This window comes from Tympanuchus pallidicinctus, unplaced genomic scaffold, assembly GCF_026119805.1.
Source record: "Tympanuchus pallidicinctus isolate F22 unplaced genomic scaffold, pur_lepc_1.0 scaffold16, whole genome shotgun sequence".
Taxonomy (NCBI): domain Eukaryota; kingdom Metazoa; phylum Chordata; class Aves; order Galliformes; family Phasianidae; genus Tympanuchus; species Tympanuchus pallidicinctus.
Genome location: NW_026294679.1, coordinates 12,677,736 through 12,703,707, shown reverse-complemented (window position 1 = coordinate 12,703,707; position 25,972 = coordinate 12,677,736). Strand labels below are relative to the sequence as shown.

The 25,972-nt window shown below is 44.6% G+C and overlaps 1 protein-coding gene across 1 annotated transcript in view; it reads left to right on the top strand.

Moving 5' to 3' along the window:
- FBXW4 (F-box and WD repeat domain containing 4) overlaps positions 1–25,972 on the top strand; it is a 59,000-nt gene that overhangs the window by 1,219 nt on the left and 31,809 nt on the right. Inside the window, exons 2-5 of the mRNA XM_052676698.1 lie at positions 9,488–9,583; positions 12,419–12,604; positions 13,685–13,817; positions 15,806–15,900. Of these exons, the coding sequence (XP_052532658.1) occupies positions 9,488–9,583; positions 12,419–12,604; positions 13,685–13,817; positions 15,806–15,900 (510 nt within the window). The remainder of the gene's footprint in view (positions 1–9,487; positions 9,584–12,418; positions 12,605–13,684; positions 13,818–15,805; positions 15,901–25,972) is intronic.

Below are 25,972 nucleotides of genomic sequence, written 5' to 3'. Positions count from 1 at the left end.
TGTGTTTCCCTATAGCTGCCAGCCTGAGGTCCAGAACTTTGTTGACATTTATCATAAAGGATGTCTGAGACCTGTTTCAATGTCTCATAGTGCTATCTTGTCAGTAATACAGGCGGAGAGAAGCAGCTGTGGCCCTTGCTCTTTGGAGCAGGACTTCAGTGGTGCTGAAAATCTCTGTTGGGTTTTCAGGCCAGGATTTTAACCCGTTCAGTTTTTGTAGATTTAGGCCTGCAGCCAAGGGACGCTGCAGCCAAAGACCGGACTTGGAAAGTTAACCACAGTTCCCTAGGAGGCAAGCAGGAGTAAGTGCTGCAGAATGGCTGTGCGTAGGACTCCATCCACCATGATATATGATTTTGTCTCCTGAGGAAATGAAGTTCTGTATTTTTCATTAAGAATAAGGTGATACTATGCTGCTTCGGTTGCTGGAGGGATCAGGTGTACAGCAGAGCAGGTGCAGCACATGTAAGGACCACCACTTCCCCCTGCAGAGGAATGTGGGTCTATAAACAGCTACAGAAGAAGTCTGTTAGGTCAGAGGGTTTAAGTGAAGGGAAGGGTACTTATGTGTCATGAGCTCCCAGGGATTTCAGTGCCGTTAGACTCACTGTGGGAACACAGAGTTGCTTTGGTTAGTTTTTTGTTTTGTTTTGTTAGTTATTCTAGGGTGTGCTTTTGTGCTGAGCCCTACTTGCAAATTGTCTTTAAACTCTAGTACGGAGCACTGCTTTTAGCATTGGTTGGTGCTGCCTTGGTCCAAGGGAGTTTGATCACCAGCAATGCACTGTGGAACTACAGTCTGGTCACGAAGGATCTGAGAGATATCCCAGAGAATGAATCCTGTTGTTACTTTTAACTTCATGAAAGACTCATGCAATCTTCAGTTCTTTGAAGTAGACACTGTGCCAGTTCTTTTGGGCAATACCTGAAAGCCAAACGCTTGTATTCCCTGTGTGGACATCCAGCATCTGGGGGCAGTTTCAAGAGTCTTGCTCCAGTGAGTTTGACAGTTCTGGCAACAGATAAAAGACAAGAGCGTACTTTGGTGTGTGGAGGGGTCTGGGTATGTGTACAGCTCCAAAAGAATCACAGTGAATGCACGTGTTGGGTTGTGGTACAGTTATGAAGTTTGTGCTTGATGAAGAGTTTAATAGCCTGTGTAGCAGCTTGAGGGTTTTAAATAGCCATGTCTTTTTTATATTGCCTGTGCCTCACGCGTGTCTCCAAGATCAAGAGCAATCTCCAGTGTTGCTCTTATTGCAGTTGAAGGGTGAAGATTTGAGGAGAAAGGTTATACTTTATTTGACCAGGCAATACAAGCTGGGGAGGAGAGTTAGGTAAGCTTCTAGGCACATTGCCTTTCTTCCTGATGGTAATTCTGGGTAAGAAACTGGTAGGTTGCTCATTGGAGATTAAATTTGAGCTAGAATATCATTAGTAAATAGAATGATGGTGAAGATGATGGTAGTTGGACCTTCTTGACAACTGTGCTTTCTTAATCATATGGAGTCAACCTCGAGTATGTCATGCTTGGCTTGCTTGAGGGCTGGGGCTTCTGTTGCACGTTCTGGATAGCATTGCATGAAGTGAACACTGTTTTTTACTTTCAAGAAGTATTTGTGCAATTCTGTCTGCAATTGAGAAAGCAAAGGCTGGAACCGTTTGTGGTAAATGTACTTAATGAAATAACGTGCATGGTTCTAACATTAGATCTTAGACTGATGGTCCCTGAGAGGCTGGCATAAGTTAAAAACTAGTCTAGGGAGTTCTTACTGCTTAAAACAAAAAAACATCTCAGAACTAGTTTGATCATTTCTGCTGTTAAATGGCTTTTGATAAGCCATCTGTTAATGCTTTGTAAATAGAGATAAATTTGAGCTTAGAGTGTAAGATAGCTGTGAAACTTATCCCCCCTCCTCCACTTTCCCATTTTTTAAAGGCTGATTAACTTGAAAATGACACCGTTTCTTTAAAATGTTGTTTCTGTTAGGTATATCTTCAGGTAATTGTAACAAGAAGATCTGAGGGAACAGGCTTTAGCTTGTATGTGGAACAAATGTTCACACAGTGAGCTTGCTTATACAAATTTTTCATGCCCAATTAGAGAAGAGAGAATATTAATTAGAAACTGATTGCAAAACCCTAGCTGTAGAGCAGCAAGGGAAAGAAAAAATGTAGTACCTAAAACAATTTGACTTAACTTTTAAAGTTACCCTCTTGCCATCTTGGCTATCCACTTCTACCAGCTATTTTTATTTGGGCACATATACTCAGGCTTAAACAGCGTTCAGTTGATTGGCTAATGTTGTCAAAAGAAGATATGAACTTAATCCTAGGCATGAGTTGTTATGTTGAAAAGCATTTTCACATCATTGACAAGCCTCTCCTGTTTGCCCTTTCTGATAGATTCAGCTAATGAGGAGCTGTGTGTGCAGTGGAGTATTTAGGTGTTGTTTCAATCATGCGCACACAAAGAAGAACGAAGTTTGCCTGGTGCCATGTTTCCATCATCTTCGTTCCTCAGCAGGGGAACCACTAGATCTGCATCAGATGAGTGAGTGTATATTAGGGACAGCAGGGCCTGACTTGGAAAGGTTCTTAAGTACGTTCTTGGTGTTAAAAACATACTTTTTCTTCTTTGAATCCGTAGTAAGTAAATGCTTACTAGAATATTGTGTTACCGTTTTGGAAGTCTTGGGCTGCATGCGGTTCTTGGCGCCTGTCTCTATGTCAGGCTGCCTTTTGCTCTGCGCAGTCATGTTAATTTTATGTGTAGACCTGTACTGCAATAAGGCCTTGTTGTGGGCATGGTAAGAAGATAGTCCCTGCACAGAGGAGTTTTGCTCCACTCAGTCACAGGAGCTGCTCAGGCAGGAGTCAAGACCCGTCTTTATGACGTAAGGTGAATGGAGCATTTTTCTTCCAGAAATGCATGGCAACGTTTCACAGAAGAATATGGCTTAATAATTCTTTTTGCAGCTAAACCATAGCTGAGCAGTAGCGCAAGGCCTCTGGGGTTTCTGGTGAGTATAGTGATTTTACAGTTGTGTCTGGTAGCCTGTGTCTGTTTTGCCAGCTGTTGTACAGGCGCAGCAAGAGCAGTCTCTGCCCTGAAGAGCTTGCTGCCTAAATAGACAGAGTAAACAAGGGCTGGGAGGGCAGCAAGGCACAGAGATGTGAACCAAGCTGCCCTCTGTGCAGCAGGTCAGTGTCAGAGCCAGAAATAGAAGAGGGTGCTGTGAGCCTTCAGCCAGTGCCTGCCTTCTGGACCACCTTGGACTGGAGAAATTGGAGAGCCAGAGAGCTCATTGCAAGGTGGTTCTTTATTTAAAGCCTGAAAGAAAGGAATAATGTTGCAGCTGGGCTAAACTTATTTCCTCTTTGTTACAAAGGAATTTTAAAGGGCAAGTTAAAAGTTGCAACCTAAATAGCTTGACAGTGTGCTCTTTGTAATACATTAATAGCTGTTGTCAAAATACAGAAACGTTCTGCTGCCTGTTTTCTCTCCCCCATCTCCCATCCTGCCTTGCCCACTGGCACTGTGGGATCTTCTCCAGTCCAGAAAAATAGATTAATTAGTGGGTGACTTTATTTTCTTTGAGTATTTAAAAACTAGTGTGAGCATTTATGTGACTTAATAAAAGCAGTGTTTTCTCCAGATCTTGGATAAATATATACACCTGCAGGAGCAGGAAATGGCCAATCTATGTAAGTCAAATCCAAATGCAAACTGCAGCAATCATCGGAGACCTCTGCCTTCAGTGCTGGGGGGAGGGGGTGTGAAGCAGCGTGGAAAGCTCCTTCAGTTTCCTTCATCTTTTAAAAGCTGTTCTGCCAGCTTTAAGTCACAACTGAAGTAGGCGATGAGCTGGTGCAGACGATGCAGAGGGGAACGTTCTGGGGAGGCTACTGCAATAACAGCTAAAGCCTGGAAGAGGGCACACAGCTATTGCTTTGCGCTGGAAAAGTTGGTGCGTTTCAGGAACTCTTGTTACATTCTTACTGTCTTAAACTATTTCTTCTGGGCAGCCAGAATGGCACACTTAGTAAAACAATTTCTTGATGTGGGAATGGGAAATTGTAAGGAGCCTGTGTCCCCTCCCTTTACAATCTTCACAAGCTTCAAAGCAGCAGCAGAATTTTATCGAGTTCAGGGCTTCGGAAATGTACGCTGTGTCTATTGCTGTTATTCCTGTAACTTGCATGAGTGAAAAGCTGTGTGCTATTTCATTATGTACAAACGTTGCCCTGACAGTCCACTCTTTCAATTTGGAATACATGACAACTATTGAGCAGCTGTGGGTTTGCTCAGATCTTCCTGGGCTATTCATTTTTATTTATTTATTTTTAAAGCAGCCTAGATATCAGCTCCAGACAGACTCCATAGCTCCTTGAGAGCAGCAAAATCCTGCCTGGAGTTTCTATCTGAACTCCCATTGCAGGTTGCGAGACCATCAGTGAAGGAGGAGGGATCTGATGGGGGTGATCTGCTTCAGATCGGGTGATGATAGGTGGTGTTTTTTGGGAATCTCTCTGAGGATGGTCGTCTTTGCTGTGTGTACAGGAACTCGATTCTGATTAGAGTCTCCAGCTTCTTCCTGCAGCTGGGTGGTTTTGAGGATCTGTGGGGCCGTGCAGCCTGCTTGCATTGCTTGCTAATGTCTGACCAAGGTAGCTTAGTGGCACCACCGAAGGCAAGGAGCAGCAAGAGAAGTTGGTAGTTCAATCTTGGTGTTGTTTGAACCCACGTCACATAGGAAGGGGTCGAGTGCAGAAGACAGACTGAACCTGGCTGTAAGCTACAAACGGGCCATGTGCTAAAGGAATTCAGGTGGAATTTTTTACTGGAAGAGCCGTACTGAAAGCATGCCAACTTCTTGAGGACAGCAACAGGAGCTCCTGACATAAATAGCTTTTCCCTCTTGGCTGTCTGTTGGTGGCCCATGACTTGCAAATGCACTGAGACTCTGCCACTCAACAGGTGTGTCCCGATTACACAAATAAGTGCAGTTGGTCCCTGTGTTAACCATCTCTGCCACAGGGCCAAGGTTGAAAGGGAGGCTTAGCCACTATGACCTATTTGTTCCTCTGTATGACCCTTTCAGTCAGGCTAGAGGCAGCCTGGTGATGGCTTTTATGCAGACAACAGATTTTCTCTATAGAAGAGATTCAGTCTCTGCTGTGGATCTTTGCAGACTTGTATTTCCAGATGACCTCTTCAGCATTGAAAATGTAACGAAATGGAAAGGACTTCAGTGGGTTAGGATGCCCCATGCAGCTGGGAAAATATACAGTATGACATATTGGTGTTACCTTCTGTAACGTGGTATTTGTTGTTGCAGGCACCGTTGTTTTGGCACATGCTGAAATTGTAGCCGGCCAGTGGGAATCTCGCCGAGATGCAGAACTCAGAAACTCTTGCTATTGCAGAAATGCCATTTCTTGTGGCAAAAGAGTTTGGCTGGGGAGGGGATCATTGAAGGCAAAAGCTGCTGGAAGTGAAGCTTTAGAAGGAGACATGCTTTGTCTATGGCTGAGTGATTCCTTCTTTTGCTGATTTTTGGGGATCCAGGCCAGTAAGTGCCATGGTGCCTGAGGTGAGGTCAGTGGTGCTGGGGAAGGATAGTCCCAGTCTCTCACTTCAGCAGCTGGGAAGCGGGCTCCAGAAGGAGTATTGTATTTCTTCTGGTAACTCTGCCAAGAAAGAGAGGAAATCCATAATTTGAGCAAAATACTTAAGGGTAGGGTGAAGTAGGAAGGGAGAAATGAAAATTCTTTTATAGTGGGTTGATTGTGATGACTTTTATACTGGAACTCTCTCTCATGCTGTGACAAATGTTCAGCTTCCCTTTCATACTGAAACAAAGACATTCTAAAGGAAACTTCCACCAGGAGCACATGCAGTTGGATGCACGCATTAGCTTAGGTCATATATTGTGCCACATGGTTTGGCATCCCAATAGAGTGCTTTTTGGATTAATTTGCTAGTGAAAACAGATAGCCGTGTGTGTTCCAGGTCATGTGGCTTTATAGACTGTTTATAATAGTCACCCTTAGCACAGATGATAAAATGATGGACTTTGAACATTGCTTGGGTTTTAAGAGTGTTTTGCTTAAATGTCACTCAATTTTTACATCACAGTGTTCACTTTGTTGTGTGTCGTCCTTCTAGGATGGGCTGCACTTCAGTTGCACTCTGATGCAGCACGGTACTGCTCCTAGTAAAAGTCCTTCCTCAGTGAGTCAGCCTCCTGCAGACTGGAACTTCACTGCTGGAACTTTTCTGTGAGAACTTGAACGCTGCATTTCAAAGAACATTTAAGCATGTATTGAATACCAGCTGGTGTTTTGTGGTGTGGTATACTAAGAAAGGTCAAGTTATTCACTGTCTTTGGATTGTGGTCCCTCCACAACATCACCTTTGTGAGCTGGGTTAGTCTTGTTAATCTCTGAATGCTCAATCCAGTTGCTGAAGTGGAAGGTACTTGATTAAGTCAACCACTCAGTGTAGATGTGTGGTGATTTGATTCTCTCAGGTCACTATGGAGAAATTGGTAGATTTGCACATAGATCTTGTAGGGGAGAAAAGAATCGTTATTATTTTTTTATCATTATCCTATGATTAAATTTATATAATGATGCCCTTCTTAGCTTTCTAATATTTGAGAACTGCTCTAGTGTGCTGATGGTGCTGCTTCTCACCCTTGCTGGTGTATTCCTGGAGCTGCTGTTGAGGAAGCAGATTAAATTATATGTCGGCATTGGATTCCATCATTGGCCTCAGTTTGACTTCCTTCTTGGCTCAGGGAAGCACCCATCTCTGACCAACACTGAAAGTCATTGCAGTTGGTCTCTGCTGCCATGGAATTGGCAAAGGAACGTATCAGTTCAACTTTCACATCTCCCTTCTTGTGGCCTTCTTATGTTCTGTCCCACATCTTGCTTCTATTTTAAATAAGTAGAAATGTATGGAATAAGTGAGCTTCTAATACAGGTTAAAATTAGATTGGTTGAGAATTGTTATATGATGAAGGCAGGCTGGATGAACAGTACATCTATTAGCAGTAACCCCCCACCCCCTCTCCACCCCAAAACAAACAACCCGCTCCCAAAGGAACAACAAACTCAGACCCCCATCATCCACAAACAGTCCTTCTCTTCAACGTGTTTTGTCCTTGCCCTTTTCCTGCAAAAACTGTTGACGTGCATGGAGGAGCAGAGTGTCTGTTCCAGGAGTAACTACAGCAGTTTACTGATGGTGTGGGCCGAGCCAGCATGCAATTGTCTCTTCTGACATTTCTCTTTTAGTGGTAGAAGGATCAAGGCCTACCCACCCCCAGCTAGGAAAGTGACTGGTTTTTTCAGATGAAGGCTTCTTTTTTGACCTTGGATTCACCTTTTTTTTTTTTTTTTAAATGGTGGAAATTGCATCTAGCCTGTGTAGGGTTTGTGCATTGAGCTCAGGATATCTGGCTGGGCCAGTATGTGTTGGGGGTTGTGGCACAAGTGCGTTTTCCATCACCATGCAAACTGGTGCTTTATATCTGTACGTGGGGAGAACTTAACTGAGGGCTGAGCGTGGGGAGGAGAAGAGTTCTGGAGTAATGAATGGAATTGGATGTAGGCGGAGAGGCTGAACTCTGTCTGGGAGAGTAATAAGCAATGAGGCGACTGCTGGACCTGACCTGACTTCTCAGTGCCGTGCATTCCTCGTCTCAGACGCTGTATGGCCCCACAAACCCCTGCAAGTGCTCTCTTCAAATGGAATTCCTCTTCTTGCAGCCTAGGCTAACTCTAGAGATTTAATTTTACTTTTTTCTTTTTTCTTTTTCTTTTTTTTTTTTTTTTAAGGGTTAGGAGAAATAAAGGGCTCGTTGCTTCTTAAAGTCACTTTTGTTTGTTGTGGTGCTACTGGTCATAAACTTCTAGTTGCACAGGTGTCTAAGGGAGGAAGATCTTTTCTGTGTGTGGTTTTTGTTTTTGTTTAAAATGGGTCAAAAGCCCAGGAATGCAGTCAAATTATAATGGTGACTAAGTGCCGGAAAGCATAGAAAAGGGGAGGGAAGGGTGAGCAGAAAAAAAAAAAAAAAAAGGCCTGAAGAGCCCGAGGCTATGGAAGGAAGGCTGGGAAAATGAGAATCTGGCCAAGCTGCAGGGCCAGGTTAGAGATTCCTACACCCATTAACAACCACAGGAGATGTTTATTTACAGAGAGCTAATCTTTGTTTTAAAGATGACAGAGTACCCAAAAATGGAATTGGATTGGGGGCATGGTAGAAATGTGAAGAGGAGCTGGTCCTGGCTGGGCACCAGTCCCCATCTATCAATGATCTAAGGGTCTTCCTTTCATCCCATGTGGTTGGGAACATTCGCAGCTGAGAAATGCATGAGAAGGGAAAAAACTCTCTTTGTAGCCTAGTAAATGGCTCACAACACCCAGTTATGAAGAATAATTTCAATGATTTCTTTCTTTTTTATTTTATTTACGTATTTATTTACTTTACTGATCCTTTCCACCTTAGCAGCTCCACCAGTGGTGTTGAATAATTAATACTATGATAGGTTGGTATTACAGCTGAATGTTACTTTTTTTTTTTTTTTTAAATCTTTAATCAATTCTAGATCATGAAGGCAAAACAGTTGTTGAACAGCTGCTTCAACTGGGTAACTTCATGTAGTCACTGATGAGACCTGGGTCCCAGGTGTCTGTAGTACTTACCTTTTATCACTTTTTGAGCTCTGCTGATCTTGGCTTGTTCCATAATTTTGGTTTGTATCCCAGTGACTGGGTATGAGTCTCTCTTTTAGCAACCTTCAGTAACTTTGACTAGAAGTAGGGAATTTCCCAGCAACCAGGTGGAATTCTTTTTCTTTTGGTGAGCTGCTGCAAATGATGGCCCATCTTACTTGGGGTGTGTGTGCACTGGGTGGTTATACACATGAATGAATTTTATTTGTAGTCTGAATCTATTGTGATTTCTAGTTAGGCAGATAAGGGTCTGGAGCAGTTTCTTTACTACTCTTCTGACTGGACACTTTTAGCTTCTACTTTCAGTATTCTCTTGACTGGTGTTTCCTCTCTCTGTTCCTCTATCTGTTGCTGTCCCTATCCTAACTGTCCTTTAGTCTCCACTAGAATGGTGTCCTGTTTCTTTGGTTCTGGTAATTTCTTTGCGTGTAGACTTGATCACATTTCATTTTAGCCTCTATCTGTGTACCAGATCAGGTCGCGATCAGATCTAAAGTCTGTACAGTAGTGAGCACTGTGGTTGGCTTTCTTTGCTGATGAACACTCACTCTGCTCAGAACTCCTTTCTCATCAACTTCCCTAAGTGCGTTTCCTTTAGTGTGGCTCTGGCACCATCAGTGTATACGAGCTCATCATTTGTGGAACCACAGTGAGAACCTGTGAGCAGCTTGGGTGTATTTGTTCTCTGTGTAGCATCAGTCACGGTTGCTAATCTCATCTTTCTTCCTTTGTCTGCAGAGCACCTGGCATTCCAGTGAAGGAAAGGGTGAAAGTCTCTCAAAACTGGAGGCACGGGCGCTGCCGGAGGGAGACAGTCCTGAAATGGAAATGCAAGCAAGTGGCTCTGTTTTCTTCTACTTGGTTCTTTCTGTTGCTGAGGGGATTTGGGTTTGCCTCTGTGCTCCAAAATGAGGTGTTTCACGCTCCTTCTGATCGAAGGGGTTTTACAAGTGATGTCAATGGCCTATTTTGGATTATGCTGTCTAGCTGGATGTGGGGTAACTGTAGTTGTTATCTTGCTCTAGGGTTTCACTCTGAGTTCATAGAATCATAGAATGGCTTGGGTTGGAAGGAACCTCAAAGATCATCTGGTTCCAACTCTCCTGTTGTGGGCAGGGGTCAAATGCCAACCATTTGATCAAGCACTAGATCAGATTGCCTGGGGCCCCGTCCAGCCTGGCCTTGAATACCTCCAGAGATGAGGCATCCAGTTGAGAGTTCCTCTCTCAGTAAGAGCTTGAATTTGGCATTGCTCTGATTTGTGCACTTCTAGTTGGATTTAGTAATGTTGCCTGCAGACTCCAGACTATTGTGTGCCTGTCTATTGCTGTGTACCATGAGTGATTTTCTGCCCTGCTCTCACAGTGAGCATACCTTGATCTCAGATGTGGACTTGCATGTTTCCTCAGAATGCTTGTGTTGTCTCCAGTGCTTTATCTTTGCTCTCAATTTGGATGTACAAATCTAAAATGCTAATTGCTATTCTTTTACTTTGTGCTTCTTCTTTCTTCTGTTTTATGCTTCCCTCCTTCACTAACAAAATGGATATTTGACATTAATGAGAGGAGGTTGTTGTTAAAGCTTTTCTTGCAAAGGCATACTCAGCTTTCAAAGCAAAGCTTGAGATGTGTCTCTTATCTAAACAGCACATCTAAATTTTCAGCTTTCACATCATCAGACAGAAGGAAAAATGAGAAGAACTATGGTTTGTTAGCTGCTGAAGAACAGGGACCTGCTACTGAGCTTTCATGCCTTTTTGTGCTGTGTAGATTGAAGTGGTGGATAATGTGCCACTGCTTGTGTGAAGTCCTGGGAACAGCTGTAATGAGCAGAGTGGTTCTTGGTGCAGGTTGTATACCTGCCTTTGAAGTGCTTGTGACCATTTGTGAAGACAGGCTCTGTGGTTGTTAGAGATCATTACTAAACCAGCTTCCCAAATGAAAATGCAAGGACTGATTTAATAAGGCCATCATCCAAGCTGTATCCCCTGATTTTCATTTGTCCTACTTTAAAATTTGCTACTCCTCCTTATGAAAAACCCATAGAAAAGGGTAAAAAGCTAAACTATGGCAGGAGGAGAGCTACAGAAACTGGCTGTGGGCTGGGGAAGCTGGATATTCACTTGCTTTTAGAGAACTGCGTGGGAGTGCAGGAAAGAAAAGAAAATCAAAGCCTGCCTCAAACCAAAGCTGCTGCTCCAAAGATGCCTCTTATTTTTTCCCTTGCATAAGACCAAATTGCAAATAACCTGTGCTCAGCTTTTTATTCCTGTGACAAGCTTCTTATTGGAGAGGAATACAGGGAAGCAGGAACCTTCTGTCTAGTAATCCACATTGTTCTCTTGCTTGCTTCTAGTCCCTCATTGTGATGATTTGAGGGGCTGCTGTGTGTAATGCCTCTACTAATGCAGAAAATTGTGACCTCTGAGAATGAATGCTCTGCAAGAAAAAGAGAGACATATTTTTATGCTTTCAGAACAGCTTTTCTGAGTAGTTTGATAGCTGAAAGGATGTTCTACGGAAAGGCTTTGGTTTTGCTCAACATTTTCATGGGTATTGGTGTGCTTGGCAATGGCTGTGCAGACTGGAGACAATTTTACACATCCGTGCCTCATATGATGTGAGCCCCATGTCTCTTTATATCTGACCCCATGTCCAGAAGGCCTATTTGTTGATTCTTAAGAGGTGACACAAAAAGCAAGATCTTCAACAAAGAGCTTACTACCTGCAGGTACGTTGTAGGCTGTTCTGTTATTTTGATATTGTTTCAAGAATCAATGAATCTGTTGTGATGAGAAACTTGATTCAGACGCTACTTGAGTGTCTTCTTTACCTTGGTTTCCCAGGATTGAAGCATATTTTCCACTTTCAATTTCAGTCTTCAAACAGATCATTTAGCAGTCTACTGCCTGGAACCCCATGTAGGAAATTGTCATTGTTCCATAAATAGCAAGAGGCAGAAGAGGTGTATGGGCTCATCTGAGAGGTGGGCAACATAAATCAAGAGAGTCTGCTCTGCAGTTGCTTTCAGCTCAGCAGTGGAAAAGGTGTGAATGTGGAAAAATACCTCCTCTACTTGGGCAGCACAAATTTTCTGGATGCCCTCAGGCATATATAACAGTGTGCAATATGTGTAGTAGGTGCAGGACTTCATGGGAAGACATTATTTGACGTGACCTGTTCGTGTGCTGAGATGCATGTGAAACAGAGGCAACTTTGTGTTCTTTGCTGAGCATCAACAAATAATGTGGACAATCAGGACTGCTTGCGCCAAGAGCTTCGTACTGAAAGGTCTCTTAGAAATGTTTGACATAGCTCACAAATGCCTGATAGTCTAGTTTCTTTAAAAGTACAGGGCTCGTGAAGAGGGGTCAGGGAGCCTTAAGTATTTCCTATCTAAACTCACTAGAGTCTTGGCAATCTTCTCTTCAGAGATTCCACACTTCATTTTCCTCAGCTCTTGGTTAGAAAAATGCTAGCAATGTGATCTGCTTTGTATGTTGCTAAAGAAATATCACTTCTTAGCTGTGCTGCATTGAGCCCTGCTTTTATATGTGACCAGCAGCTCCAACTTCACAATTTTCTGTAGTTTGTTTACGTGTGCGTTATTATTACTATTGTGATTAATTTTTGTGGATTTGTTTTTCTCAATCCTCCGACCTTGATGCAGTTTGATGCCCTGGATGGAGCTGGATGCCCAGTATCTCTATCTGTCACAAGCCGAGAACATCCAGGCCTACCAACTCTGCCCAGATGGTACAGGTTTGCAGCGTCACCCTCAGGCTATTTTCTCTGGCCACCAGGAGGACGTATGTCGCTTTGTTCTTGTCAACTCCCACATCGTCAGTGGAGGGGGGTAAGTTGGGTCAATGATGGGAGCCCATGGAGCATGGCAGTGAAGCTGGAAGGGTTTTGTGCAACTCCAGCTCAGAGCAGACAAGTCAGTCTTTATACCAATATCTTTGTGCTTGGCTGTATTCAGCTCCTGCTGCTTCATCTCTTATGATTTGGTTCTGTCCTGAAAACGTTCTACTCTGTATAGAGCCTCACAGTCCTGACTGATCTGCAGGGTTCATTTCTTTTCCCTGTTACAACCAGGGTAAACGTGTTCTAATGTTCAGAACTGAGGCTTCAGTTGTGCATAAATCTTTCTAGGCACAAGCTTGTCTTTATTAGACCTACTGATATAATTGTGGAGAGGGGGAAAATTGCCAAGCATTCCAGCACGCACATTTCTCTGATTAATTTGCATTTGGCTGGTCTTTTTCGATTATAGCAGATGACAGACCTGTTATATATAATGTTTTAGCTGTTAATATACTTCAGCACAGAATTGAGAGATGCAAGCATGGCTAGCTGTCCTGGATGCCTTCACACTTCCCCTATGAACTGTAGCCTAAAATTCAGGTCAAAATGAAGGCATGCATTTAAAGTCCCAGTTACTGTATTGGTTGAAAAGTGTCTGAGTATCCTTACAGTTAATTCAAAACACAATACCCTGCGTTGCTGCTCTGAAATGAATGAAAAGCTGAGGTTCTCATGTGGTAGAGAATGACCTCTTTCTTGTTCCCTTACTCCGTCCATTCAGCTTCCAGCCAGGATTTTGGCTAACCAAAAGCAGGAGAGGGAAAGCGGGAGAAGGATGCTCTGTTACTTTCTGTGGTTTAGCACAAAGTGGTTGGTGGAAGGTTTACCAGAGAAAACATCACGTGCAGCAGATCAGGCTTTGAATGGCCGTTGTGGAATCCAGATAGGATTCTGGGAGAACAAATGATGTGTGAGAAGTAGAGGGTTAATGATGCTGTTTGAGTTTCTGCTCCCATGACAGATCAGTGCTGGTCTTTTAGTGGCATTGCCAAATGTTAGTGGAAGGTACGTGGCTAGCCAGAAGAGATGCAGCTCATACAGTCTCTCTGTTTGGGGATGTGTTTTTCAGAGATGGAAATATTGTCCTTCACAAGATCCATGGCTCCTACAGCGTCAAGTTCTCTGCACATGAACAAGAGGTGAACTGTGTGGACTTCCAAGGTGGCCTCATTGTCAGTGGCTCCCGGGACAGAACAGCAAAGGTGAGCAGAGACGTTCTGGCTGCTGCAGGTGCTGCTGCAGTGGTGACCTCAGAGGTCCTATGCCACAAACATCTAAGTGTCAACAAAACTGTTGTGAGCCCTCCCTCTGCAGGAGGAGCGCTGGGTATCTTGGCATAGGCTCACATCTCAGAGATGCTTTCTGTGCCAAGCTTTTTGGAAAGATTTAGCAGTAGCTTAGTATATTCAGCTGTTGGTTTAAACTGGAAAAAACCCTGTCCTGTGTCCTGCTAGCACAATGCAGCATCTGTAGCATCTTCCCAGTCTCTCATTTTATGGTTAGTAGTGAATGCTGCGTGTTGAATGTTTTGACTGTTGCTCAGTGCCGGATGCACTCTTGATCCCTGATACATATCTTAAACCATTAATGGAGTTAAGAGGAAAAACTGCTACTCCTGTTGTATGAGAGGGGAAGATAGGGGCAAAAGAAGATCTAAATGTCAATTTTAAGGTTTTATAGGAAATATGTGATAATTGATAACTAAGTGGCAAGGCTGCTCAACAATGCTACCCTATCTATTCTGGCTGGTTCCTCTGTATGAGTGTGTACTCCTGGATAAAATTGCCCTCAGGCAGACCAGCCTGATGCAGAAGGTCTGAGGTGCTTACTTGGCTCCTGGGAGCAAGGCCTTGATACTGCCTTGTCTGACATTTAAGCAGGGCTGCTTCTTTCTGTTCTGTGGAGCCTCTTTGCTGGGAGAGTGCCTTCTTGGTGCTTCCCTGGCAGCTGGAGGACAGACCTTCCCTGACCTTGAGAACAAATTCCTTAGGGCTAGGGCGAAATTTAAGTCTCTTTTTCTTGGAGCTAGTGTGAGATCTTGCCCACCCAGTGCTCCCTGGAGGATGGGCTCTCGGGATGTTCACCTTTTATTTTTTATTATCTCTTGTGTAGGCTGCCTTGTTTGCATGAGTGAGACTCTTGGAGGGTGGAAGGGAATCCCTACTGGCCTTTTAAAGGGGCTCTAAGTGTCTAAGCTATTGAGAGCTCTGCTGAGTGTTGATTAGGACTAAGCCCTGAAGAGCTGCTAATGTACATTCCTGTGTGATAGGCACCAGATAGTGTGCTCTGAGCAATATTTTTAACCTGTAGGAGATAGGGATGCCTTAAAAGAGTTAAGCTTTTCTGCTGCTTTTGCTGACACTAGGTGCTAAATTCCCCACTGACAAGAATAGCCTGCAATCCTGGGCATTATCAACAAACAAACAAATAGGGCACTCCCAGCTTTGAAGTCCTGAAGTGAAACATTGGGGGTTGGTTACGGAGAACTGAGGAGCTCAAGTTCCAACAGCCAAGAATGAGGGCAAGGTGGGGAAAGTGAAGAACACAAGCAGAGGCTCAGTAAGACTTTATAAGGACCCAGAAACAAAGGTGGCGGGGAGGGTGAATTTGTGGATGGAGATGTGCATGGATTCACTGATGGGGGAGGGAAGAGATCTCTCTCACATTGTCAGTGAGCAAAGGGGGGCCCCTGAAAATGGGGTACACTTAAGAAATTTGGTCCAATTGGAATGGCTTTATACAGAACTGCATTACAGGGTAGTGAACAATTAATTTTGTAGACAAACTGAATGGAAATATTTTCAGGGATGGCACAAAGTCTTCCCACACCGTTAAAGGGAACAGCAGAGGCCTGATCAAATCTCACTTCTTGTTTATTTAACTACTAAGGCAGAGAAATCTCTGTGCTGAGTGTTGCCTGAGAGCACGTGGTGATGGAGGTGCTTTCTCTGTTCCCTGTGGTGAAGCAGGATGGAAAATCATATTCGTAAGCTGAGTCATTGTAACGTTAAGTGCTTCTTTCTGCCAGTGATTGAAGGCTCTGCTCCTCAGAAATAAGTAATGGGAATTCAGGGAGAGGGTATCAGGGAAGGTGAGCGAGGCAGTTTTGGCAGCTCTTCCAGCACTGCATTAGTGGTGTGCATCCTGCCTCCTGGGTTACGTGGCATAACGTGCATCTCTCTCTCTTTAGGTTTGGTCCCTGTCCGCAGGCAGAGTCGGACAGTGTCTACATACAGTGCAGACAGAGGATCGAGTGTGGTCCATTGCTATCAGCCCGTTATTAAGGTAACTGAGCTCTCTTTATTCCCAATTTCCAACGGAAAGAAGTTAAGGAGTTGGATAGGCTGTATGTCTGCAAATGTTTTTGAGGCACCAGGGTGACACTTCAGGGATTTGCTCTGTGTGCCGGCCGATCAGGTGCTTTTGCCTGCAGCAGCAGTTCAGGGAATAGCGTGTAATCTTTGTTCTGCAGCACAGCAGAGTGGTCCCTTCATAAGAGGCTGCAAAAATAGCCCTGCGTTCCTATTACTGTCTCGGGTGGGACCTGTTCATTCTTACTTGCAGAGCAAACTTTCTGACCTGCTCTGCCTTGCTAGTTAGAAGCAGCGAGCTGAGTCTCTGAGGTTTTGTGTACTGAGAAGATGCCAACTTGTATTCTCACTCTGTGGCAGAAGAGATGCCAGGCAAAAACTGTTTCTGTTTTTTTGGCTTGGGAAACTTGGAGCTGTGTGCTGTGGTTAGCGCTCAGTTTTCAGGGTAAATTGAGCATACTGAACTGTGGAAAGTAGCAGAGGTCAGTGGTGAGGTTTTCCAATCTCCACTGCGTGTAGTGCTGTGCTTCTCATGGAGATGGTGTATTACTGTAACTTGAGCATGGAAGGTAAGGGTAGTGCCAGTGTCTTCCAAGGTGCTTTTCAAGGTAATCCTGTTCCTGAGAAATTCGAACTGTCCTTGTTAAAATCTTATACTGACCAGCAGTGATCCGTCTGTCTCTTTCCACTGTTAGCTGGTCTGCTGCATACAGAAGAGATTCTTACTCAGCCTTCCCCAAAGGAAGAGAATGTAGAGCTGTTGTTGCTGTCTGTGTGATGTCTGCATTGAGTGAATTTTAGACTCGTGCAATAGCAAAGTATTTCCCATAAGTGCTATCTTCCTCAAGTGTCTGAGCTTGTTTTGCAGGCAGCAAAGACTTAACGGTACAGAGCAAGTGGCATTATCAGGGAAGTGACCTCAGAATCCACTATGATTTTGCCCTTCCACCATCCCATTGCTCCAAGTGTTTGGAATAGATAATGTTTTTGAGAAGTGCCATGTGCATTAATGCTACTGCAGGATGTTAGATAGAAGCCCCTTGCTGTCTTCTGTGCTACAAGGGCCCCTTTTCTGGCAGACTCACAGCAGAGCTACAAGGCTCTGGCTCTTGCACCATGTTTGGTTAGAGCCCAGTGGCATGCTGCTTCCTGCTCCTAAGTGATGACCTACTGATGTGGCCTCTTGTCAGGAGGACAGCGTTCCTCTCTGTGGTGTGCACGCTGCACGCACTCCTTGTCACAGTATTTACCCACTGTCTCCTCACTCCCCCCTTTCCTCCCTGCAGGGTGATAAATGGGAGATGGTGGAACAGCTACCCCATGAACAAGCGAGCCTAAATTGTGCACTCTTTTTTTTTTTTAATGTGACTGTGGACTGTACCAGCCTCCCCCGGTAGCCAGCCCTATTTCCCCCTGCTCCATCTAGCCCCTCCATATTTTGGGGAGGGGGTGGAGAATTAGAGCCAATTAGCCACGTCATTAATTCTTCAATTTGACGGCTGATATAGCAGGGGCCTGAAACACGCTGCTGACCTCGTATAATGGGAACCCTGCTCCTTAACATATTGACGATGGGAGAAGTTAATTAAAATTCCACAGAGAGAAGGTGTCGGCTAACCTATAAACCTGTCGCTCCTCAGGACAAATCACAGCCATCCTAGAAGAGAGAGAGGATCAGAATAGGAGGGCATGTGGTGGGGGAGGGCCGGGGCAAGGGGCAGAGGAGATGAATTTTTCACTAATAGGTTTTATTGCTTGTTGTCTAATGAGGGCGAGTATCAAAAAGATAATATTTGGTTTCTAGCAAGGTCTGCTTTGGGGAGCTCTGTGGTTTTATTTGCAAGAGCCCATATTTCACCCATCTGAATTCTCATTGTGCTTGTCTGTGAAGCTTTTCCTTCTCTGTAGTCACCATCCTTCTGGCTTGGACATTGAATGCATTTGTTCCTCAGTGAGGCTGAACGTGGCTTGTAGCCTCCACTTCCTCCTAAATGTCTGACATGCCCTCCTGCTTCACCTTCTCACTTGCTGGTGTGGACTGGGAGCTCCTCCATAAGAATGGATAGTTATGCTGGTGTAGAACTGCTGTAGAATCAGGCTCCAACCACAGAAATATTTTGGCCCATCGTTGCTCAGAGTCCACTGGCTCTCTCTACTTTGTACAAACAGAGGTTGGGTACAGCTCAAAGCAGTTGTGTGCAATGGGATAGAGCACAGAGCTTCTCTAGCTCCAACCATTAGAAACTGTTCTGGAGATGCTGCTGTTTTCTGGCCTGGAGGTTTGCCAGAGCTAAGACTAGAGTAGTCAGGGCTGTGTTCTTACTGAACCTCAGCTGTTAATGGGCAGGAGTGAAACTTTTCTTCTCGCTTTTCAGTGATCTCTCTTTCTGTCACTGAAGTTTCATTAGTATCCCATGTGGTCCTGAGCCACAACTGGGATTTCTGCTGTCTGTTGTAATCCTGCTCTGCAGGGCTGCTGTTCTGATGGACAGTGCCCATACCTCCAGACTAAACTTCAGTAGGAAGGACCTGGACCAGTGCAACCCCAACATGACAGCAGTGCTGCTAGGGACTGGTCAGGGTGGCTCGTACAGCCATGCAATTGCTTTGCCCTGCATAGATATTTGTGCTCTTAAGTGCAGCTTTTCTGGCTTTAGGCATCTCTTTCAGCTATTCTGCTTTGAGTTGTTCCCAGTTTCCCCAGAGCTGTAGAGAGACCCTCTCACAAATGTGCTGAGCTACACGGGAGGCTTCCTTGCTCTTTGTGTGGTGATGCTGGGCTGAATGCTGGGAGGGCCTTAGGGCCTTCAAGCAGAATGGTGCCATTAAGGGAAAAATTAGTAAGTAGTTTGAGGAAAAACAACAACAAAAAAAAGGTGCTAGGAATAGTAGCTATAGTATAGCTACTATGGAATAGTAGGAATATTTTCTCTTCTCTGTGGGGAAAAAAATTGTGATTGGTCTTTTGTGCTGCCTTTTCAGTTGTGGAGGTGCCTTCACATCAACGTATGCTATTGGAGCCTCATTCCTTTAGGGCTCCCTAACAATGTCCTGCAAGGTAGTGGGGATGGGGAGAGCAATGCTGCCTTTTTTGGGTTTTTAACAGGTGTTTTGAATAGCTGTGCTGTGGTCAGTGCAATTGGGACAGCAGATCTTACATTGCCTGTTGCATCAAGATTAGAGAAGTATCTTATAATATCCATAAAAAAGGATGCTTCAGCTTGCTCTGACAACTGTTTAGTTGGTCTCCAAAGCTATTCTTCTGCACAGGTGAGTAAAATACTGTTCTTACAGAGAGGCTACATACACAAAACCGTGCTTCTTAGCTGCTTGTAATCCCCTTCCCCCAGCTCATTTGCCTTTTGAACTCTGTTCTGATGTTAAACTTTCATTTACTAGCACTTTCTGCAGTGACTTAAGTGTGCTCAGGGACCAGGGCAAGCCTGAATGCAGTGGACCAATTCAAATGTGCAAAGTGAGGCAAACCCAGGGACTTGTAGTGGAATAGTGGCACCTTCATGCTTTGTGGTTCCCTGAAGTGGCAGTAGCCAGGGAAGGGAAGTGACCACTGTGCACTGTCTAATTTGAGTGATAGGTTTATAGGGAAAATGAGGTCCAATTGCTTGGCATTTATGGCTGCTGCTGCATATAACGTTTTGTATACATATAAACCCAGATATTTGTTGCACTACTGAAATGCAACTATTTTTTCCCTAAATAAAGGAGCAGTGCATTTTTTTCCCCAATGATAGAGAAGCTCAAACATTGAAAGGAAAATAACTAAAAAAAAAAAAAAAAAGTGAACCTTGATGTTGAATTTGTTGTTAGTCTTGGATTCAGAAATTCTTTGATATCAGGTTTAAAAAAGAGTTTCAGTGTAAGCCGGCTTCTCTTGCAAGATTTAGCCACTAGAATTTGCTATCTAGATTTTAGAATATTTATGGTGAGAGCTGATCTTCCTGAGTTGTACTCCAAATTTAAAACCAAGAAAAAAGATGATGGAGGCACAAAAATGGTTTTCAATGTGCAACCAGAGATAGAGAGCTAGGAGACATTCAGCACAATCTAAGGAATCAATGCACAACTGTAATGTGCCCTGCTGTGGCAGAAATGTGTTTCTTTGTGTAAGCCTATAAGATGATCTCCCTGTCCAGCTGTGTCATTTGGCCTACTGTAGTACATAACCTCTCCTTGCAAACCTCTGAATGTTCACTTCAGAGAAGAGGAAGACAAGGTATCTGTGCTCAAAATGACTATCTCTGGGAGCAGCTGAATTGAAGAAGGTAGCTTGGTCTCTTTTATTTATGCAGTGTTGTAGCTGAAACCTGGCTCCTGTTGTTCTACATGGTGGATTGAATCTCTGTTAACCTAGCTGCCACTCCTGTGGAATATTATGGGGAGTTAATATCTTGGACAACTTCAGACAAACTAAAACGTACCCAGAACATGCTGGGGAAAGGAAGGAAGAGAAGGGTTAATGACAGACCCTCTCTTCCACTGGGAAGAATCAAAATGATTCATTTTGAAGGCTTCTTCTTTTTATGGCTATCTGGAAACTTTTTGTGAAAATGGAACAATCTGGTCTTGCAGTTTGCATTAAAGCAAAACAACCCACGTGAGTCAGAACCGTGTTGCAATGGTTTTAACTGTACAAATGAAGCCCTAATGTGCAGCAGTTAAAATGCTTAATAATGCTCCCCCCGCCCTCATTTCTTGCTCTGTTTTATCAGTGGATATCCCTTACTGCATATCAAGATGAGCTGTTGTTCTGTAGTGGTGCTCTGTTTTGACCTAGCTTTGTGCAGTTAACCTCCCTGAATCTGCTAGGACACGGGACAAGTAACTGGGTTTTGTTCTGGTTTGTGCATTGCCAGCAAAATAGCAGGCAGCAATAGTTCTGCTGTCCTTAGGGATCTCTTGCAGAGTCTGGTCGGTTTGAATAATTGAGAGGGGACTCTGACCTGCAGCTGTTTCTTAAGAAGGAGCAGGAAGGGCTTTGCTCAACTGTGAGATCCCTGGGTGTACTCGCAAGAGTTAGTGGTGGTGTTAAGTACCATCTCTTACTGACCTCAGAAAGTGATCTGTGCAGACTTCTAGATACATGCAGTAATCATAACTAACTTGGTGCTCTTTCACCCCTGAGCTGAAGAGCAGGAAATGAGTATCGGTTTCTCTTTCCAGTTTCTACCATCTGGAGCTAAAATGACACCTGTGTCTTATCCGTGTGCCTTGACTGTTCCCTTGATGAAGGGAAGAAGAATTTGTTCTACTTTCTTAATGGCGTGATAATGATTCTCTTTTCCCTTCTTCACATGGATGAGCATTTGAACGTACACATCCTCTTTCTGTCTCCTCCAATATCATGCATGCAAACAATTCTGTATCACATGCATGCTGGCAAACTGTGCAAGTCGCCATTCTTCACTTCAGTTTCTTTGCTTTGCACACTGAAGCTTACATGACTTACAGCGCGCTCCCTTGTAGTCACTTCTGGCTGATAGTCTGATGTATATATTGTCTCTGTGTGAATTGGCTCACTAGTGGCTGTGGGCAGGTGAGCAGGCTTTGGGAGGCAGTAGCTGAGTTAGATCTCAGACATCTGTTTCTAATTCTTCGGAGCTGTTGCATATTGAGGCTTTTTTAAAATTCTTTTTCCCCTGACATTTTTTCTCATCTTTTGCCTTGCTTGAGGGGAAAGTCTGTCTCAGAAAGCTTGGGGGAAGCATCTTTATTGTGCTGCTTGGTTTGCACAGGAAAATCTGTGTCTGTTTAATCAGTGTGACAGAAGAAACTCAGTTAAAGGGGCTGACAGCCTTATGTCCTGAGGTTTCTATTTCCAGTTTGAGTCATTTTCTCTTTGCTTTTTAAACTTATAGGAGGAGAAGGTAACTTCACCAGACCTCAGCTGCTGTTTACCTTTGCTCGGCTGTGCAGTATGCCTTTGTTTTTCCACCTTTGATCAGTGTCCTGCCGACAGATAATTTAGCAATTGCATCCCAGGGTGGAAGTGTGGAGTTAATGTTAAAATTAGGTTTTTTTTTTTTCCTTTCCTAACTTCTCTGGCTGATGGAGCAGAGAAGGAGAGAGGGGAGTTGAAGGGGGCCATAAATTCTAGACGTGGTGATTCTGCTCCTTGTAGAGAAAGGAAAGCCTCTGATGTCTCTTCAGCACTTTCATTAACATTTAAATTAAGGGTTTGTTTTTCAGGCGGCTTCAGTCACAGTCCTTTCATAGCTTGACACATGGAGGCTGTTCTCTCCCTCTCTTTTTCTCTCTCTCTTTCTCCAGCTTGCAAATCAGTGTACAGCAGTAATCACTGCCCTATTTTTTTTTTTTTTTTCTGATCTCTTGTGAGGGCAGCGACCTGACAAGCTGTACCAGAGGTTCAAAGAGAATCAGAGAGCGCAAAGGTAGATGGGCAGGAGGATGCCAGGTTTCACTCCTACAATTAGAGTGGTGTCTGTTCCCTCCCCTGTCTTTCAAAAAGTCACTTTTGGGGGCGGGTAGGGACAGAAAGGGATGGACCTTTCTTGCTTGGTGAGAGCCCCAGGTGCAGGTGCCTCTAACTAGGCTCAGCTTCTACTGTTACTCCTCCCAGATGAGGCCAGGGATGTCGCTCAGAAGTTGCAAGCTCATGCCCTGAGGTGGGAAGAGAAGTTGCAGTGTCCTAAGATAGAAGCCTGGCCCTTCCAGAGGAGTGTTCTTTCACTCTGAGGAGAGCAGCAGGCTGGTTCTCAGCCTGCCATTGCCATTGGAAAGGAGGGAGATAGTGGAGATCATTGCCTTGAATTAAGAAGCTCACCTGTGTTTTCTGTGCTGCAGTACTGAGTTCTTGTCTTGCTCTGCCTACTGTGGCTTACTGTAATGGTAGAGGAGATAGATGGTTTGGATCTTGGCTTACAACAGCCTAAACAAGGCCATGCATTACTGTAGGTAAGGTGTAGGAACTAGTTGGCTTAATGTCAAGGAGAAAAAAAAAACCTGTCTTCCACCTGATTCTGTAACTGTGTAAGAGCCAAGGAACAAGGAGAAACAAGGAGACAGTATTAGGAATCTGATAGCTAACTTCCGAATTAGTACTTAACGGAAGTGATTTGCAGTAGAAAAGAAATGCAGCAGGATTTGTGTAAACATGATGTGAACTGCAGCCTCTATCCCAAGCTCTTTTGGAATCTCCTCTGTCTCATCTTCCACCCAGTTGATCACCACTGCCTCCTAATTTCTGTGGGCTCTCTGGTAGGAGTTAGCAGACTCAGAGAAGAAATGAACCAGTGTCTTTCATGAGCTAAATCTCAGCAAGTGGTGGAGGAACTTGAGCCAGCACATGAGTTAAGTGTTTAGCATAATGAGACCTGCAGCTTTGCTGCTGTGGCTGTCACATTGTTCTTGTCTTCACTCCTCCACAACATCACATTTGTTTGCCCTTCACTAACAGATAGGCTTTGGAGGGCACCAACAGGATGTGACAGCAAGCTAGCAGTGGGATTGGGAAGGGGATTGCCTACCTGCTGATAGATATGGTGCATCAAGATAGATACCAGAAGTTTCTGCTTCACCAGCATTGGCCTTATGTGTGCTGGTGGTGATGACAGACATGATTTATACCACATAACTCTTCAAAATTATTCAAAATCATGCACTGACAGAAGCTTCCTATATATGCTGAAAAATGTTTCTGTTATGGAGATTGGGTTTTTTTGTTGTTGTTTTTTTTTCCCTTTGTGTGTGAATTACTACAGACTGCAGTCTGTCAATTCTTGTGTCACTGCTGTCAGGTTGAAGGAGTATTGTGTCACTGACCAGGTGATGGTGTCCCTCTGATAGTGAGTGACACAGAACATCTTTTCAGAAACAGGTGATCTTGTCTGTATTCCAAGTGCTCTGAGGCTGTGTGGTGGGATATGCTTCTCTGATCCCATCTGATCCATGCTCTATTTTGTACCACCATCTGATTGCCCACCTCCAGGTGGGTCCTAACTCTTCTCTGTGAATGATTTCTGTATAGTCATAACAACTACCACCATCAAAGTCTTCTAGGTAACTTCATCCAGTGTCATGCAAGGGATATTAAGGACACATTATACTGCTAGTATCTGTCCACTCTTCCAGGTGCTTTTGGAAGCTCATAGGCTCATTTCCTCTTCAGAGGCTGTGCTGGACGATGCTGAACATGTTTGTGAAGCTCAGAGCTATTAGAAATGGGAAGTGGATGCTTAATACTTGTCACATGTCCTTAATTATTACTTCTGAGCCACCTTTGGTGTAGCTCAGTCTGTAACTCTTCAGTGAGGAGAGCTTTTAATTTGAGCTCTCCTGAAGCTGAATGCATGGAGGCCAGTTGAAGTCCCTAGTGGCACTCAGGACAAGCGTGCCGCGGCACTAACTGGGTAACTCCTACTGAATTCCCTTTGGAAGCTGCACTGTATTTATGGGTGGGGAGGGTGGGGGGATGCCTGCCCTCCCACCTTCCTCCATGTTGTCTCAAAGGGCCCTGGTGCATCTTTGATTAGGTGTAGGTCAAAAGAATTTCCACATCGTGACCTTAATAACTGGGGTTGATTGGCAGGTGGTCTGCGGAGAGGGAGCAGCCTGTCCCTTTCATCTCCCTTGGTGCCGTGCAGGGACAATGGGCCAGCATATTTTCCTTGTTGTTCCTCATTTGAAAAGGGTCTGGTATCTCTACTAGGTACCTGTGACATGGGGGTCTTGATTGGGGTCTCATAAAGGGCCCTGTCAGTGTGTCCAAAGGCCAGGAACACAAAAGCGATCAGTGGGTGGGGGTCTCAGCTGACCACTGAAGAAGGGAGGGGAGGGTCCTGGAAGCAGTGGAGGGAGAAGCAACCCCTGATGGGAGACCTTAAAGGGGGGAGGGAGGGAGGAGGCGGCCCATTTTTGTCCCGAACTCATCAAGCACATCTGCAGAATTGTCCCAGCCGCTGCCTCCCAGTTTCAAAAGAAAATGATCGTTTGATAAACCGTCCTGATTCACCACTTTCTCACAAGGGAGGGAGACCCACCTTTGACCTCTATGATTTCACATTGGGCCCAGCTCCCCCCCCATCCAATTGCTGGAGAAACTTTGAAATGCATCCCTTGCGTTCCCTCTCCTTCTCTCTCTTTCCCTTTACACTCTTTTTTTTCCTCTTTCTTTTCTCCCCCTCCTCCTCTTCTCCCCACCCCCACGTTCCCCGCTCTCCTCCTTTGTAAAAAAGCAGGCGTACTGCTTTGGAGTTTAGGCAAGTAATTAGTAAAATCTTTTCTGCAGCACAATAAAACGCAGCGCTTGGCCCACATCTTCCCACAATTTACATAGTCGCAGGCATTTGCGAAAACAGGTGGCATTCCCAGTGCATCGCTGCCTATGAACATCATTTGGAAGGCAGGGAGGGGAGGGTGCTGGGACCCGCTCGCTCCTGCAAGCTATAGGAATGTGCATGAATATATTAAAATGTTTTCACACAATGCTTGTATTTTCCAACGGGAAGAGGCGTCTTCTGGATGAAAGGCAGCCGGCGCAGACACAGGCCTCTTGCAAGCGCCCTTTCCCACTCGGAGTTTGTTCGCATGGACCAGATAGAGAGGGGACTTGTGGGGGAGGAAAGGCCGAGGGTGCTAACTCTGAAGAGTAAATCTTTGTGTGCCTCCTGCCCACTCCCTGTTTGTGGTCCCAGAAAGTCGAGTTATGAGGGAGCAGAGTCTGCGGAGGGGGCAGAAGGGGGAAATCTTTCTGCAGAAGCCTTTGGAGGCATTCAGATGTACAGAGGAAATAGTTTGTAATGGAGCATATAGCTCTCTGACCAGCAGGATTCAGTGGCTGCAGCAGGAAATGTCTGAGAGGGAGCTGACTATCTTGGGCAGTATTAGCAAAGTGCCTATTAATAAGAGAAAACATTCTTGCAGTACTTTTCCAGCTTCATCTTATTGTCCAAGAAGTGGCTGATCAGTGCTCAGCCCGTGCAGCCCATTCTACTGTCCGTCTTTCCAAGGGGGCAGTGGTTCCAGGCTCTGCCACAGGTAGAACCCAGGAGTTCCTCCTCAACTTCACT